The sequence below is a fragment of the Engystomops pustulosus genome, chromosome 1 (genome assembly GCF_040894005.1).
Source record: "Engystomops pustulosus chromosome 1, aEngPut4.maternal, whole genome shotgun sequence".
Classification (NCBI taxonomy): Eukaryota; Metazoa; Chordata; class Amphibia; order Anura; family Leptodactylidae; genus Engystomops; species Engystomops pustulosus.
In genome coordinates, this window is record NC_092411.1 from 528,281 (window position 1) to 549,083 (window position 20,803).

Consider the following 20,803-nt stretch of genomic DNA (forward strand, 5'->3'; position numbering starts at 1 on the left):
GGGTCCGGTTTATCTGACCCGGGTCCGCTTTATCTGACCCGGGTCCGGTTTATCTGACCCGGGTCCGGTTTATCTGACCCGGGTCCGGTTTATCTGACCCGGGTCCGGTTTGTGCCTCAGATTCTTTGGATTTTCTTGTCCGTTGTGTTAATACTTTTTCTATTTCCTCTCGTCTAGAACTTTTTGGATAACTTCCCAAGTGACGACGTCCTGTCCTTCATCGCCAGGATATTCTTACTCTTCCAAATGATGACGGTCTACCCGCTGCTGGGGTATCTGGTGCGGGCGCAGCTGCTGGGGCACCTCTTTGGGGACACTTACCCCAGGTGAGGATTTCTGTTTCCCAGATAATTGGAGGGGAGGCTGCAAGTATGTGCTAAGAAAGATGAATCCTCCTGCAAGGACAACACGGGACGCAATACACAGGTTCTTGGTGCAGCAGTGTGTCCTGTATGACTGGTCCTCCTCATACACTGCTGGGTACAGATCATGTATGTACATCCCGTGTGACCTGTATGACTGATCCTCCTCATACACTGCTGGGTACAGATCATGTATGTACATCCCGTGTGTCCTGTATGACTGGTCCTCATACACTGCTGGGTACAGATCATGTATGTACATCCCGTGTGTCCTGTATGACTGATCCTCATACACTGCTGGGTACAGATCATGTATGTACATCCCGTGTGACCTGTATGACTGATCCTCCTCATACACTGCTGGGTACAGATCATGTATGTACATCCCGTGTGTCCTGTATGACTGATCCTCATACACTGCTGGGTACAGATCATGTATGTACATCCCGTGTGTCCTGTATGACTGGTCCTCCTCATACACTGCTGGGTACAGATCATGTATGTACATCCCGTGTGACCTGTATGACTGATCCTCATACACTGCTGGGTACAGATCATGTATGTACATCCCGTGTGACCTGTATGACTGATCCTCATACACTGCTGGGTACAGATCATGTATGTACATCCCGTGTGTCCTGTATGACTGGTCCTCCTCATACACTGCTGGGTACAGATCATGTATGTACATCCCGTGTGTCCTGTATGACTGGTCCTCCTCATACACTGCTGGGTACAGATCATGTATGTACATCCCGTGTGTCCTGTATGACTGATCCTCATACACTGCTGGGTACAGATCATGTATGTACATCCCGTGTGTCCTGTATGACTGGTCCTCCTCATACACTGCTGGGTACAGATCATGTATGTACATCCCGTGTGTCCTGTATGACTGATCCTCCTCATACACTGCTGGGTACAGATCATGTATGTACATCCCGTGTGTCCTGTATGACTGGTCCTCCTCATACACTGCTGGGTACAGATCATGTATGTACATCCCGTGTGACCTGTATGACTGATCCTCCTCATACACTGCTGGGTACAGATCATGTATGTACATCCCGTGTGTCCTGTATGACTGATCCTCCTCATACACTGCTGGGTACAGATCATGTATGTACATCCCGTGTGTCCTGTATGACTGGTCCTCCTCATACACTGCTGGGTACAGATCATGTATGTACATCCCGTGTGACCTGTATGACTGATCCTCCTCATACACTGCTGGGTACAGATCATGTATGTACATCCCGTGTGTCCTGTATGACTGATCCTCCTCATACACTGCTGGGTACAGATCATGTATGTACATCCCGTGTGTCCTGTATGACTGGTCCTCCTCATACACTGCTGGGTACAGATCATGTATGTACATCCCGTGTGTCCTGTATGACTGATCCTCATACACTGCTGGGTACAGATCATGTATGTACATCCCGTGTGACCTGTATGACTGATCCTCCTCATACACTGCTGGGTACAGATCATGTATGTACATCCCGTGTGTCCTGTATGACTGATCCTCATACACTGCTGGGTACAGATCATGTATGTACATCCCGTGTGTCCTGTATGACTGGTCCTCATACACTGCTGGGTACAGATCATGTATGTACATCCCGTGTGTCCTGTATGACTGATCCTCCTCATACACTGCTGGGTACAGATCATGTATGTACATCCCGTGTGTCCTGTATGACTGATCCTCATACACTGCTGGGTACAGATCATGTATGTACATCCCGTGTGTCCTGTATGACTGATCCTCCTCATACACTGCTGGGTACAGATCATGTATGTACATCCCGTGTGTCCTGTATGACTGGTCCTCCTCATACACTGCTGGGTACAGATCATGTATGTACATCCCGTGTGTCCTGTATGACTGGTCCTCATACACTGCTGGGTACAGATCATGTATGTACATCCCGTGTGTCCTGTATGACTGGTCCTCCTCATACACTGCTGTGTACAGATCATGTATGTACATCCCGTGTGTCCTGTATGACTGATCCTCATACACTGCTGTGTACAGATCATGTATGTACATCCCGTGTGTCCTGTATGACTGGTCCTCCTCATACACTGCTGGGTACAGATCATGTATGTACATCCCGTGTGTCCTGTATGACTGGTCCTCCTCATACACTGCTGGGTACAGATCATGTATGTACATCCCGTGTGTCCTGTATGACTGGTCCTCATACACTGCTGGGTACAGATCATGTATGTACATCCCGTGTGTCCTGTATGACTGATCCTCCTCATACACTGCTGGGTACAGATCATGTATGTACATCCCGTGTGTCCTGTATGACTGATCCTCCTCATACACTGCTGGGTACAGATCATGTATGTACATCCCGTGTGTCCTGTATGACTGGTCCTCATACACTGCTGGGTACAGATCATGTATGTACATCCCGTGTGTCCTGTATGACTGGTCCTCCTCATACACTGCTGGGTACAGATCATGTATGTACATCCCGTGTGTCCTGTATGACTGGTCCTCATACACTGCTGGGTACAGATCATGTATGTACATCCCGTGTGACCTGTATGACTGGTCCTCATACACTGCTGGGTACAGATCATGTATGTACATCCCGTGTGACCTGTATGACTGATCCTCCTCATACACTGCTGGGTACAGATCATGTATGTACATCCCGTGTGTCCTGTATGACTGGTCCTCATACACTGCTGGGTACAGATCATGTATGTACATCCCGTGTGTCCTGTATGACTGATCCTCATACACTGCTGGGTACAGATCATGTATGTACATCCCGTGTGTCCTGTATGACTGATCCTCCTCATACACTGCTGGGTACAGATCATGTATGTACATCCCGTGTGTCCTGTATGACTGGTCCTCCTCATACACTGCTGGGTACAGATCATGTATGTACATCCCGTGTGACCTGTATGACTGATCCTCCTCATACACTGCTGGGTACAGATCATGTATGTACATCCCGTGTGTCCTGTATGACTGATCCTCATACACTGCTGGGTACAGATCATGTATGTACATCCCGTGTGTCCTGTATGACTGGTCCTCATACACTGCTGGGTACAGATCATGTATGTACATCCCGTGTGTCCTGTATGACTGATCCTCCTCATACACTGCTGGGTACAGATCATGTATGTACATCCCGTGTGTCCTGTATGACTGATCCTCCTCATACACTGCTGGGTACAGATCATGTATGTACATCCCGTGTGTCCTGTATGACTGGTCCTCCTCATACACTGCTGGGTACAGATCATGTATGTACATCCCGTGTGTCCTGTATGACTGGTCCTCATACACTGCTGGGTACAGATCATGTATGTACATCCCGTGTGTCCTGTATGACTGATCCTCCTCATACACTGCTGGGTACAGATCATGTATGTACATCCCGTGTGTCCTGTATGACTGGTCCTCCTCATACACTGCTGTGTACAGATCATGTATGTACATCCCGTGTGTCCTGTATGACTGATCCTCATACACTGCTGGGTACAGATCATGTATGTACATCCCGTGTGTCCTGTATGACTGATCCTCCTCATACACTGCTGGGTACAGATCATGTATGTACATCCCGTGTGACCTGTATGACTGATCCTCCTCATACACTGCTGGGTACAGATCATGTATGTACATCCCGTGTGTCCTGTATGACTGGTCCTCCTCATACACTGCTGGGTACAGATCATGTATGTACATCCCGTGTGTCCTGTATGACTGATCCTCCTCATACACTGCTGGGTACAGATCATGTATGTACATCCCGTGTGTCCTGTATGACTGGTCCTCCTCATACACTGCTGGGTACAGATCATGTATGTACATCCCGTGTGTCCTGTATGACTGATCCTCCTCATACACTGCTGGGTACAGATCATGTATGTACATCCCGTGTGTCCTGTATGACTGATCCTCATACACTGCTGGGTACAGATCATGTATGTACATCCCGTGTGTCCTGTATGACTAATCCTCATACACTGCTGGGTACAGATCATGTATGTACATCCCGTGTGTCCTGTATGACTGATCCTCATCATACACTGCTGGGTACAGATCATGTATGTACATCCCGTGTGTCCTGTATGACTGATCCTCATACACTGCTGGGTACAGATCATGTATGTACATCCCGTGTGTCCTGTATGACTGGTCCTCCTCATACACTGCTGGGTACAGATCATGTATGTACATCCCGTGTGTCCTGTATGACTGGTCCTCCTCATACACTGCTGGGTACAGATCATGTATGTACATCCCGTGTGTCCTGTATGACTGGTCCTCATACACTGCTGGGTACAGATCATGTATGTACATCCCGTGTGTCCTGTATGACTGGTCCTCATACACTGCTGGGTACAGATCATGTATGTACATCCCGTGTGTCCTGTATGACTGGTCCTCCTCATACACTGCTGGGTACAGATCATGTATGTACATCCCGTGTGTCCTGTATGACTGGTCCTCCTCATACACTGCTGGGTACAGATCATGTATGTACATCCCGTGTGTCCTGTATGACTGATCCTCATACACTGCTGGGTACAGATCATGTATGTACATCCCGTGTGTCCTGTATGACTGATCCTCATACACTGCTGGGTACAGATCATGTATGTACATCCCGTGTGTCCTGTATGACTGGTCCTCATACACTGCTGGGTACAGATCATGTATGTACATCCCGTGTGTCCTGTATGACTGGTCCTCATACACTGCTGGGTACAGATCATGTATGTACATCCCGTGTGTCCTGTATGACTGGTCCTCCTCATACACTGCTGGGTACAGATCATGTATGTACATCCCGTGTGTCCTGTATGACTGGTCCTCCTCATACACTGCTGGGTACAGATCATGTATGTACATCCCGTGTGTCCTGTATGACTGGTCCTCATACACTGCTGGGTACAGATCATGTATGTACATCCCGTGTGTCCTGTATGACTGATCCTCCTCATACACTGCTGGGTACAGATCATGTATGTACATCCCGTGTGTCCTGTATGACTGATCCTCATACACTGCTGGGTACAGATCATGTATGTACATCCCGTGTGTCCTGTATGACTGATCCTCATACACTGCTGGGTACAGATCATGTATGTACATCCCGTGTGTCCTGTATGACTGGTCCTCATACACTGCTGGGTACAGATCATGTATGTACATCCCGTGTGTCCTGTATGACTGATCTTCCTCATACACTGCTGGGTACAGATCATGTATGTACATCCCGTGTGTCCTGTATGACTGATCCTCATACACTGCTGGGTACAGATCATGTATGTACATCCCGTGTGTCCTGTATGACTGATCCTCATACACTGCTGGGTACAGATCATGTATGTACATCCCGTGTGTCCTGTATGACTGATCCTCATACACTGCTGGGTACAGATCATGTATGTACATCCCGTGTGTCCTGTATGACTGATCCTCATACACTGCTGGGTACAGATCATGTATGTACATCCCGTGTGACCTGTATGACTGATCCTCCTCATACACTGCTGGGTACAGATCATGTATGTACATCCCGTGTGTCCTGTATGACTGATCCTCCTCATACACTGCTGGGTACAGATCATGTATGTACATCCCGTGTGACCTGTATGACTGATCCTCATACACTGCTGGGTACAGATCATGTATGTACATCCCGTGTGTCCTGTATGACTGATCCTCCTCATACACTGCTGGGTACAGATCATGTATGTACATCCCGTGTGACCTGTATGACTGGTCCTCCTCATACACTGCTGGGTACAGATCATGTATGTACATCCCGTGTGTCCTGTATGACTGATCCTCCTCATACACTGCTGGGTACAGATCATGTATGTACATCCCGTGTGTCCTGTATGACTGGTCCTCCTCATACACTGCTGGGTACAGATCATGTATGTACATCCCGTGTGTCCTGTATGACTGGTCCTCATACACTGCTGGGTACAGATCATGTATGTACATCCCGTGTGACCTGTATGACTGGTCCTCATACACTGCTGGGTACAGATCATGTATGTACATCCCGTGTGACCTGTATGACTGATCCTCCTCATACACTGCTGGGTACAGATCATGTATGTACATCCCGTGTGTCCTGTATGACTGATCCTCCTCATACACTGCTGTGTACAGATCATGTATGTACATCCCGTGTGTCCTGTATGACTGGTCCTCATACACTGCTGGGTACAGATCATGTATGTACATCCCGTGTGTCCTGTATGACTGATCCTCATACACTGCTGGGTACAGATCATGTATGTACATCCCGTGTGTCCTGTATGGCTGATCCTCCTCATACACTGCTGGGTACAGATCATGTATGTACATCCCGTGTGTCCTGTATGACTGATCCTCCTCATACACTGCTGGGTACAGATCATGTATGTACATCCCGTGTGTCCTGTATGACTGATCCTCATACACTGCTGGGTACAGATCATGTATGTACATCCCGTGTGACCTGTATGACTGGTCCTCCTCATACACTGCTGGGTACAGATCATGTATGTACATCCCGTGTGTCCTGTATGACTGATCCTCATACACTGCTGGGTACAGATCATGTATGTACATCCCGTGTGTCCTGTATGACTGGTCCTCATACACTGCTGGGTACAGATCATGTATGTACATCCCGTGTGTCCTGTATGACTGGTCCTCCTCATACACTGCTGGGTACAGATCATGTATGTACATCCCGTGTGTCCTGTATGACTGGTCCTCATACACTGCTGGGTACAGATCATGTATGTACATCCCGTGTGTCCTGTATGACTGATCCTCCTCATACACTGCTGGGTACAGATCATGTATGTACATCCCGTGTGTCCTGTATGACTGGTCCTCCTCATACACTGCTGGGTACAGATCATGTATGTACATCCCGTGTGACCTGTATGACTGATCCTCCTCATACACTGCTGGGTACAGATCATGTATGTACATCCCGTGTGATCTGTATGACTGATCCTCCTCATACACTGCTGGGTACAGATCATGTATGTACATCCCGTGTGTCCTGTATGACTGGTCCTCATACACTGCTGGGTACAGATCATGTATGTACATCCCGTGTGTCCTGTATGACTGGTCCTCATACACTGCTGGGTACAGATCATGTATGTACATCCCGTGTGTCCTGTATGACTGGTCCTCCTCATACACTGCTGGGTACAGATCATGTATGTACATCCCGTGTGTCCTGTATGACTGGTCCTCATACACTGCTGGGTACAGATCATGTATGTACATCCCGTGTGTCCTGTATGACTGGTCCTCCTCATACACTGCTGGGTACAGATCATGTATGTACATCCCGTGTGTCCTGTATGACTGATCCTCATACACTGCTGGGTACAGATCATGTATGTACATCCCGTGTGTCCTGTATGACTGATCCTCATACACTGCTGGGTACAGATCATGTATGTACATCCCGTGTGACCTGTATGACTGATCCTCCTCATACACTGCTGGGTACAGATCATGTATGTACATCCCGTGTGTCCTGTATGACTGATCCTCCTCATACACTGCTGGGTACAGATCATGTATGTACATCCCGTGTGTCCTGTATGACTGGTCCTCATACACTGCTGGGTACAGATCATGTATGTACATCCCGTGTGTCCTGTATGACTGGTCCTCCTCATACACTGCTGGGTACAGATCATGTATGTACATCCCCTGTGTCCTGTATGACTGATCCTCATACACTGCTGGGTACAGATCATATATGTACATCCCGTGTGTCCTGTATGACTGATCCTCCTCATACACTGCTGGGTACAGATCATGTATGTACATCCCGTGTGTCCTGTATGACTGATCCTCATACACTGCTGGGTACAGATCATGTATGTACATCCCGTGTGTCCTGTATGACTGATCCTCCTCATACACTGCTGGGTACAGATCATGTATGTACATCCCGTGTGTCCTGTATGACTGATCCTCCTCATACACTGCTGGGTACAGATCATGTATGTACATCCCGTGTGTCCTGTATGACTGGTCCTCCTCATACACTGCTGGGTACAGATCATGTATGTACATCCCGTGTGTCCTGTATGACTGATCCTCATACACTGCTGGGTACAGATCATGTATGTACATCCCGTGTGTCCTGTATGACTGATCCTCCTCATACACTGCTGGGTACAGATCATGTATGTACATCCCGTGTGTCCTGTATGACTGGTCCTCATACACTGCTGGGTACAGATCATGTATGTACATCCCGTGTGATCTGTATGACTGATCCTCATACACTGCTGGGTACAGATCATGTATGTACATCCCGTGTGTCCTGTATGACTGGTCCTCATACACTGCTGGGTACAGATCATGTATGTACATCCCGTGTGACCTGTATGACTGGTCCTCATACACTGCTGGGTACAGATCATGTATGTACATCCCGTGTGTCCTGTATGACTGATCCTCATACACTGCTGGGTACAGATCATGTATGTACATCCCGTGTGTCCTGTATGACTGATCCTCATACACTGCTGGGTACAGATCATGTATGTACATCCCGTGTGACCTGTATGACTGGTCCTCATACACTGCTGGGTACAGATCATGTATGTACATCCCGTGTGTCCTGTATGACTGATCCTCCTCATACACTGCTGGGTACAGATCATGTATGTACATCCCGTGTGTGCTGTATGACTGATCCTCATACACTGCTGGGTACAGATCATGTATGTACATCCCGTGTGTCCTGTATGACTGATCCTCCTCATACACTGCTGGGTACAGATCATGTATGTACATCCCGTGTGTCCTGTATGACTGATCCTCATACACTGCTGGGTACAGATCATGTATGTACATCCCGTGTGTCCTGTATGACTGATCCTCCTCATACACTGCTGGGTACAGATCATGTATGTACATCCCGTGTGTCCTGTATGACTGATCCTCCTCATACACTGCTGGGTACAGATCATGTATGTACATCCCGTGTGTCCTGTATGACTGATCCTCCTCATACACTGCTGGGTACAGATCATGTATGTACATCCCGTGTGACCTGTATGACTGATCCTCCTCATACACTGCTGGGTACAGATCATGTATGTACATCCCGTGTGTCCTGTATGACTGATCCTCCTCATACACTGCTGGGTACAGATCATGTATGTACATCCCGTGTGTCCTGTATGACTGGTCCTCATACACTGCTGGGTACAGATCATGTATGTACATCCCGTGTGTCCTGTATGACTGATCCTCATACACTGCTGGGTACAGATCATGTATGTACATCCCGTGTGTCCTGTATGACTGATCCTCCTCATACACTGCTGGGTACAGATCATGTATGTACATCCCGTGTGTCCTGTATGACTGATCCTCCTCATACACTGCTGGGTACAGATCATGTATGTACATCCCGTGTGTCCTGTATGACTGATCCTCCTCATACACTGCTGGGTACAGATCATGTATGTACATCCCGTGTGTCCTGTATGACTGGTCCTCATACACTGCTGGGTACAGATCATGTATGTACATCCCGTGTGTCCTGTATGACTGATCCTCCTCATACACTGCTGTGTACAGATCATGTATGTACATCCCGTGTGTCCTGTATGACTGATCCTCATACACTGCTGGGTACAGATCATGTATGTACATCCCGTGTGTCCTGTATGACTGGTCCTCCTCATACACTGCTGGGTACAGATCATGTATGTACATCCCGTGTGTCCTGTATGACTGATCCTCCTCATACACTGCTGGGTACAGATCATGTATGTACATCCCGTGTGTCCTGTATGACTGATCCTCATACACTGCTGGGTACAGATCATGTATGTACATCCCGTGTGTGCTGTATGACTGATCCTCATACACTGCTGGGTACAGATCATGTATGTACATCCCGTGTGTCCTGTATGACTGATCCTCCTCATACACTGCTGGGTACAGATCATGTATGTACATCCCGTGTGTCCTGTATGACTGATCCTCATACACTGCTGGGTACAGATCATGTATGTACATCCCGTGTGTCCTGTATGACTGATCCTCCTCATACACTGCTGGGTACAGATCATGTATGTACATCCCGTGTGTCCTGTATGACTGATCCTCCTCATACACTGCTGGGTACAGATCATGTATGTACATCCCGTGTGTCCTGTATGACTGATCCTCCTCATACACTGCTGGGTACAGATCATGTATGTACATCCCGTGTGTCCTGTATGACTGATCCTCATACACTGCTGGGTACAGATCATGTATGTACATCCCGTGTGTCCTGTATGACTGGTCCTCCTCATACACTGCTGGGTACAGATCATGTATGTACATCCCGTGTGTCCTGTATGACTGATCCTCCTCATACACTGCTGGGTACAGATCATGTATGTACATCCCGTGTGTCCTGTATGACTGGTCCTCCTCATACACTGCTGGGTACAGATCATGTATGTACATCCCGTGTGTCCTGTATGACTGATCCTCCTCATACACTGCTGGGTACAGATCATGTATGTACATCCCGTGTGTCCTGTATGACTGGTCCTCATACACTGCTGGGTACAGATCATGTATGTACATCCCGTGTGTCCTGTATGACTGATCCTCATACACTGCTGGGTACAGATCATGTATGTACATCCCGTGTGTCCTGTATGACTGATCCTCCTCATACACTGCTGGGTACAGATCATGTATGTACATCCCGTGTGTCCTGTATGACTGGTCCTCATACACTGCTGGGTACAGATCATGTATGTACATCCCGTGTGTCCTGTATGACTGATCCTCATACACTGCTGGGTACAGATCATGTATGTACATCCCGTGTGTCCTGTATGACTGGTCCTCATACACTGCTGGGTACAGATCATGTATGTACATCCCGTGTGTCCTGTATGACTGATCCTCCTCATACACTGCTGGGTACAGATCATGTATGTACATCCCGTGTGTCCTGTATGACTGATCCTCATACACTGCTGGGTACAGATCATGTATGTACATCCCGTGTGTCCTGTATGACTGATGATCCTCATACACTGCTGGGTACAGATCATGTATGTACATCCCGTGTGACCTGTATGACTGGTCCTCCTCATACACTGCTGGGTACAGATCATGTATGTACATCCCGTGTGTCCTGTATGACTGGTCCTCCTCATACACTGCTGGGTACAGATCATGTATGTACATCCCGTGTGTCCTGTATGACTGATCCTCATACACTGCTGGGTACAGATCATGTATGTACATCCCGTGTGTCCTGTATGACTGATCCTCATACACTGCTGGGTACAGATCATGTATGTACATCCCGTGTGACCTGTATGACTGATCCTCCTCATACACTGCTGGGTACAGATCATGTATGTACATCCCGTGTGTCCTGTATGACTGATCCTCATACACTGCTGGGTACAGATCATGTATGTACATCCCGTGTGTCCTGTATGACTGGTCCTCCTCATACACTGCTGGGTACAGATCATGTATGTACATCCCGTGTGTCCTGTATGACTGATCCTCCTCATACACTGCTGGGTACAGATCATGTATGTACATCCCGTGTGTCCTGTATGACTGGTCCTCATACACTGCTGGGTACAGATCATGTATGTACATCCCGTGTGTCCTGTATGACTGGTCCTCATACACTGCTGGGTACAGATCATGTATGTACATCCCGTGTGTCCTGTATGACTGGTCCTCCTCATACACTGCTGGGTACAGATCATGTATGTACATCCCGTGTGTCCTGTATGACTGATCCTCCTCATACACTGCTGGGTACAGATCATGTATGTACATCCCGTGTGTCCTGTATGACTGGTCCTCCTCATACACTGCTGGGTACAGATCATGTATGTACATCCCGTGTGTCCTGTATGACTGATCCTCCTCATACACTGCTGGGTACAGATCATGTATGTACATCCCGTGTGTCCTGTATGACTGATCCTCATACACTGCTGGGTACAGATCATGTATGTACATCCCGTGTGTCCTGTATGACTGATCCTCCTCATACACTGCTGGGTACAGATCATGTATGTACATCCCGTGTGTCCTGTATGACTGGTCCTCCTCATACACTGCTGGGTACAGATCATGTATGTACATCCCGTGTGTCCTGTATGACTGATCCTCATACACTGCTGGGTACAGATCATGTATGTACATCCCGTGTGTCCTGTATGACTGGTCCTCATACACTGCTGGGTACAGATCATGTATGTACATCCCGTGTGTCCTGTATGACTGGTCCTCATACACTGCTGGGTACAGATCATGTATGTACATCCCGTGTGTCCTGTATGACTGATCCTCATACACTGCTGGGTACAGATCATGTATGTACATCCCGTGTGTCCTGTATGACTGGTCCTCATACACTGCTGGGTACAGATCATGTATGTACATCCCGTGTGACCTGTATGACTGGTCCTCCTCATACACTGCTGGGTACAGATCATGTATGTACATCCCGTGTGTCCTGTATGACTGATCCTCATACACTGCTGGGTACAGATCATGTATGTACGTCCCGTGTGTCCTGTATGACTGGTCCTCATACACTGCTGGGTACAGATCATGTATGTACATCCCGTGTGTCCTGTATGACTGGTCCTCCTCATACACTGCTGGGTACAGATCATGTATGTACATCCCGTGTGTCCTGTATGACTGATCCTCATACACTGCTGGGTACAGATCATGTATGTACATCCCGTGTGTCCTGTATGACTGGTCCTCATACACTGCTGGGTACAGATCATGTATGTACATCCCGTGTGACCTGTATGACTGATCCTCATACACTGCTGGGTACAGATCATGTATGTACATCCCGTGTGTCCTGTATGACTGATCCTCCTCATACACTGCTGGGTACAGATCATGTATGTACATCCCGTGTGTCCTGTATGACTGGTCCTCCTCATACACTGCTGGGTACAGATCATGTATGTACATCCCGTGTGTCCTGTATGACTGGTCCTCATACACTGCTGGGTACAGATCATGTATGTACATCCCGTGTGTCCTGTATGACTGGTCCTCATACACTGCTGGGTACAGATCATGTATGTACATCCCGTGTGTCCTGTATGACTGATCCTCATACACTGCTGGGTACAGATCATGTATGTACATCCCGTGTGTCCTGTATGACTGATCCTCATACACTGCTGGGTACAGATCATGTATGTACATCCCGTGTGTCCTGTATGACTGGTCCTCATACACTGCTGGGTACAGATCATGTATGTACATCCCGTGTGACCTGTATGACTGATCCTCATACACTGCTGGGTACAGATCATGTATGTACATCCCGTGTGTCCTGTATGACTGATCCTCCTCATACACTGCTGGGTACAGATCATGTATGTACATCCCGTGTGTCCTGTATGACTGGTCCTCATACACTGCTGGGTACAGATCATGTATGTACATCCCGTGTGACCTGTATGACTGGTCCTCCTCATACACTGCTGGGTACAGATCATGTATGTACATCCCGTGTGTCCTGTATGACTGGTCCTCATACACTGCTGGGTACAGATCATGTATGTACATCCCGTGTGTCCTGTATGGCTGATCCTCATACACTGCTGGGTACAGATCATGTATGTACATCCCGTGTGTCCTGTATGACTGGTCCTCCTCATACACTGCTGGGTACAGATCATGTATGTACATCCCGTGTGTCCTGTATGACTGGTCCTCATACACTGCTGGGTACAGATCATGTATGTACATCCCGTGTGTCCTGTATGACTGGTCCTCATACACTGCTGGGTACAGATCATGTATGTACATCCCGTGTGTCCTGTATGACTGGTCCTCATACACTGCTGGGTACAGATCATGTATGTACATCCCGTGTGTCCTGTATGACTGATCCTCATACACTGCTGGGTACAGATCATGTATGTACATCCCGTGTGACCTGTATGACTGATCTTCCTCATACACTGCTGGGTACAGATCATGTATGTACATCCCGTGTGTCCTGTATGACTGGTCCTCATACACTGCTGGGTACAGATCATGTATGTACATCCCGTGTGTCCTGTATGACTGATCCTCCTCATACACTGCTGGGTACAGATCATGTATGTACATCCCGTGTGTCCTGTATGACTGATCCTCATACACTGCTGGGTACAGATCATGTATGTACATCCCGTGTGTCCTGTATGACTGGTCCTCCTCATACACTGCTGGGTACAGATCATGTATGTACATCCCGTGTGTCCTGTATGACTGGTCCTCATACACTGCTGGGTACAGATCATGTATGTACATCCCGTGTGTCCTGTATGACTGATCCTCCTCATACACTGCTGGGTACAGATCATGTATGTACATCCCGTGTGTCCTGTATGACTGGTCCTCCTCATACACTGCTGGGTACAGATCATGTATGTACATCCCGTGTGTCCTGTATGACTGATCCTCATACACTGCTGGGTACAGATCATGTATGTACATCCCGTGTGTCCTGTATGACTGATCCTCATACACTGCTGGGTACAGATCATGTATGTACATCCCGTGTGTCCTGTATGACTGATCCTCCTCATACACTGCTGGGTACAGATCATGTATGTACATCCCGTGTGTCCTGTATGACTGGTCCTCATACACTGCTGGGTACAGATCATGTATGTACATCCCGTGTGTGCTGTATGACTGATCCTCATACACTGCTGGGTACAGATCATGTATGTACATCCCGTGTGTCCTGTATGACTGATCCTCATACACTGCTGGGTACAGATCATGTATGTACATCCCGTGTGTCCTGTATGACTGATCCTCATACACTGCTGGGTACAGATCATGTATGTACATCCCGTGTGTCCTGTATGACTGGTCCTCATACACTGCTGGGTACAGATCATGTATGTACATCCCGTGTGTCCTGTATGACTGATCCTCCTCATACACTGCTGGGTACAGATCATGTATGTACATCCCGTGTGTCCTGTATGACTGGTCCTCATACACTGCTGGGTACAGATCATGTATGTACATCCCGTGTGTCCTGTATGACTGATCCTCATACACTGCTGGGTACAGATCATGTATGTACATCCCGTGTGTCCTGTATGACTGGTCCTCATACACTGCTGGGTACAGATCATGTATGTACATCCCGTGTGTCCTGTATGACTGGATCCTCATACACTGCTGGGTACAGATCATGTATGTACATCCCGTGTGTCCTGTATGACTGATCCTCATACACTGCTGGGTACAGATCATGTATGTACATCCCGTGTGTCCTGTATGACTGGTCCTCATACACTGCTGGGTACAGATCATGTATGTACATCCCGTGTGTCCTGTATGACTGATCCTCCTCATACACTGCTGGGTACAGATCATGTATGTACATCCCGTGTGTCCTGTATGACTGATCCTCCTCATACACTGCTGGGTACAGATCATGTATGTACATCCCGTGTGTCCTGTATGACTGATCCTCATACACTGCTGGGTACAGATCATGTATGTACCTCCCGTGTGTCCTGTATGACTGATCCTCCTCATACACTGCTGGGTACAGATCATGTATGTACATCCCGTGTGACCTGTATGACTGGTCCTCATACACTGCTGGGTACAGATCATGTATGTACCTCCCGTGTGTCCTGTATGACTGATCCTCCTCATACACTGCTGGGTACAGATCATGTATGTACATCCCGTGTGACCTGTATGACTGGTCCTCCTCATACACTGCTGGGTACAGATCATGTATGTACATCCCGTGTGTCCTGTATGACTGGTCCTCATACACTGCTGGGTACAGATCATGTATGTACATCCCGTGTGTCCTGTATGACTGATCCTCATACACTGCTGGGTACAGATCATGTATGTACATCCCGTGTGTCCTGTATGACTGGTCCTCATACACTGCTGGGTACAGATCATGTATGTACATCCCGTGTGTCCTGTATGACTGGTCCTCATACACTGCTGGGTACAGATCATGTATGTACATCCCGTGTGTCCTGTATGACTGATCCTCATACACTGCTGGGTACAGATCATGTATGTACATCCCGTGTGTCCTGTATGACTGATCCTCATACACTGCTGGGTACAGATCATGTATGTACATCCCGTGTGTCCTGTATGACTGGTCCTCCTCATACACTGCTGGGTACAGATCATGTATGTACATCCCGTGTGTCCTGTATGACTGATCCTCCTCATACACTGCTGGGTACAGATCATGTATGTACATCCCGTGTGTCCTGTATGACTGGTCCTCATACACTGCTGGGTACAGATCATGTATGTACATCCCGTGTGTCCTGTATGACTGATCCTCATACACTGCTGGGTACAGATCATGTATGTACATCCCGTGTGTCCTGTATGACTGGTCCTCATACACTGCTGGGTACAGATCATGTATGTACATCCCGTGTGTCCTGTATGACTGATCCTCCTCATACACTGCTGGGTACAGATCATGTATGTACATCCCGTGTGTCCTGTATGACTGATCCTCCTCATACACTGCTGGGTACAGATCATGTATGTACATCCCGTGTGTCCTGTATGACTGGTCCTCCTTCATACACTGCTGGGTACAGATCATGTATGTACATCCCGTGTGTCCTGTATGACTGGTCCTCATACACTGCTGGGTACAGATCATGTATGTACATCCCGTGTGTCCTGTATGACTGATCCTCATACACTGCTGGGTACAGATCATGTATGTACATCCCGTGTGTCCTGTATGACTGATCCTCCTCATACACTGCTGGGTACAGATCATGTATGTACATCCCGTGTGTCCTGTATGACTGATCCTCATACACTGCTGGGTACAGATCATGTATGTACATCCCGTGTGTCCTGTATGACTGGTCCTCCTCATACACTGCTGGGTACAGATCATGTATGTACATCCCGTGTGTCCTGTATGACTGATCCTCATACACTGCTGGGTACAGATCATGTATGTACATCCCGTGTGTCCTGTATGACTGATCCCTCATACACTGCTGGGTACAGATCATGTATGTACATCCCGTGTGTCCTGTATGACTGGTCCTCCTCATACACTGCTGGGTACAGATCATGTATGTACATCCCGTGTGTCCTGTATGACTGATCCTCATACACTGCTGGGTACAGATCATGTATGTACATCCCGTGTGTCCTGTATGACTGGTCCTCCTCATACACTGCTGGGTACAGATCATGTATGTACATCCCGTGTGTCCTGTATGACTGATCCTCCTCATACACTGCTGGGTACAGATCATGTATGTACATCCCGTGTGTCCTGTATGACTGATCCTCATACACTGCTGGGTACAGATCATGTATGTACATCCCGTGTGTCCTGTATGACTGATCCTCCTCATACACTGCTGGGTACAGATCATGTATGTACATCCCGTGTGTCCTGTATGACTGGTCCTCATACACTGCTGGGTACAGATCATGTATGTACATCCCGTGTGTCCTGTATGACTGATCCTCATACACTGCTGGGTACAGATCATGTATGTACATCCCGTGTGTCCTGTATGACTGATCCTCCTCATACACTGCTGGGTACAGATCATGTATGTACATCCCGTGTGTCCTGTATGACTGATCCTCATACACTGCTGGGTACAGATCATGTATGTACATCCCGTGTGTCCTGTATGACTGGTCCTCCTCATACACTGCTGGGTACAGATCATGTATGTACATCCCGTGTGTCCTGTATGACTGGTCCTCATACACTGCTGGGTACAGATCATGTATGTACATCCCGTGTGTCCTGTATGACTGATCCTCATACACTGCTGGGTACAGATCATGTATGTACATCCCGTGTGTCCTGTATGACTGGTCCTCCTCATACACTGCTGGGTACAGATCATGTATGTACATCCCGTGTGTCCTGTATGACTGGTCCTCATACACTGCTGGGTACAGATCATGTATGTACATCCCGTGTGTCCTGTATGACTGGTCCTCATACACTGCTGGGTACAGATCATGTATGTACATCCCGTGTGTCCTGTATGACTGGTCCTCATACACTGCTGGGTACAGATCATGTATGTACATCCCGTGTGTCCTGTATGACTGACTTCTCCTCATACACTGCTGGGTACAGATCATGTATGTACATCCCGTGTGTCCTGTATGACTGTCTTCCTCATACACTGCTGGGTACAGATCATGTATGTACATCCCGTGTGTCCTGTATGACTGGTCCTCATACACTGCTGGGTACAGATCATGTATGTACATCCCGTGTGTCCTGTATGACTGATCCCCTCATACACTGCTGGGTACAGATCATGTATGTACATCCCGTGTGTCCTGTATGACTGATCCTCATACACTGCTGGGTACAGATCATGTATGTACATCCCGTGTGTCCTGTATGACTGGTCCTCCTCATACACTGCTGGGTACAGATCATGTATGTACATCCCGTGTGTCCTGTATGACTGGTCCTCATACACTGCTGGGTACAGATCATGTATGTACATCCCGTGTGTCCTGTATGACTGATCCTCCTCATACACTGCTGGGTACAGATCATGTATGTACATCCCGTGTGTCCTGTATGACTGGTCCTCCTCATACACTGCTGGGTACAGATCATGTATGTACATCCCGTGTGTCCTGTATGACTGGGTCCGTTCCTCATACACTGCTGGGTACAGATCATGTATGTACATCCCGTGTGTCCTGTATGACTGATCCTCATACACTGCTGGGTACAGATCATGTATGTACATCCCGTGTGTCCTGTATGACTGATCCTCCTCATACACTGCTGGGTACAGATCATGTATGTACATCCCGTGTGTCCTGTATGACTGGTCCTCATACACTGCTGGGTACAGATCATGTATGTACATCCGCGGTGTGTGGGCTGTTGACTGCTCTTCTTCCTCCATACACTGCTGGGTACAGATCATGTATGTACATCCCGTGTGTCCTGTATGACTGATCCTCATACACTGCTGGGTACAGATCATGTATGTACATCCCGTGTGTCCTGTATGACTGATCCTCATACACTGCTGGGTACAGATCATGTATGTACATCCCGTGTGTCCTGTATGACTGGTCCTCATACACTGCTGGGTACAGATCATGTATGTACATCCCGTGTGTCCTGTATGACTGATCCTCCTCATACACTGCTGGGTACAGATCATGTATGTACATCCCGTGTGTCCTGTATGACTGGTCCTCATACACTGCTGGGTACAGATCATGTATGTACATCCCGTGTGTCCTGTATGACTGATCCTCATACACTGCTGGGTACAGATCATGTATGTACATCCCGTGTGTCCTGTATGACTGGGTCCTCCTCATACACTGCTGGGTACAGATCATGTATGTACATCCCGTGTGTCCTGTATGACTGGTCCTCCTCATACACTGCTGGGTACAGATCATGTATGTACATCCCGTGTGTCCTGTATGACTGATCCTCATACACTGCTGGGTACAGATCATGTATGTACATCCCGTGTGTCCTGTATGACTGGTCCTCATACACTGCTGGGTACAGATCATGTATGTACATCCCGTGTGTCCTGTATGACTGATCCTCATACACTGCTGGGTACAGATCATGTATGTACATCCCGTGTGTCCTGTATGACTGATCTCCTCATACACTGCTGGGTACAGATCATGTATGTACATCCCGTGTGTCCTGTATGACTGATCCTCATACACTGCTGGGTACAGATCATGTATGTACATCCCGTGTGTCCTGTATGACTGGTCCTCATACACTGCTGGGTACAGATCATGTATGTACATCCCGTGTGTCCTGTATGACTGGTCCTCATACACTGCTGGGTACAGATCATGTATGTACATCCCGTGTGTCCTGTATGACTGATTCCTCATACACTGCTGGGTACAGATCATGTATGTACATCCCGTGTGTCCTGTATGACTGGTCCTCATACACTGCTGGGTACAGATCATGTATGTACATCCCGTGTGTCCTGTATGACTGACTCCTCATACACTGCTGGGTACAGATCATGTATGTACATCCCGTGTGTCCTGTATGACTGATCCTCATACACTGCTGGGTACAGATCATGTATGTACATCCCGTGTGTCCTGTATGACTGGTCCTCATACACTGCTGGGTACAGATCATGTATGTACATCCCGTGTGTCCTGTATGACTGGTCCTCATACACTGCTGGGTACAGATCATGTATGTACATCCCGTGTGTCCTGTATGACTGGTCCTCATACACTGCTGGGTACAGATCATGTATGTACATCCCGTGTGTCCTGTATGACTGATGATCCTCATACACTGCTGGGTACAGATCATGTATGTACATCCCGTGTGTCCTGTATGACT

The 20,803-nt window shown here is 47.9% G+C and overlaps 1 protein-coding gene across 2 annotated transcripts in view; it reads left to right on the forward strand.

Annotated features, from left to right (window-relative positions):
* SLC38A9 (solute carrier family 38 member 9) overlaps positions 1-20,803 on the forward strand; it is a 53,386-nt gene that overhangs the window by 19,142 nt on the left and 13,441 nt on the right. For both annotated transcript variants that reach the window (XM_072132703.1, XM_072132702.1), the window contains exon 13: positions 178-326. In XM_072132703.1, the coding sequence (XP_071988804.1) occupies positions 178-326 (149 nt within the window). The remainder of the gene's footprint in view (positions 1-177; positions 327-20,803) is intronic.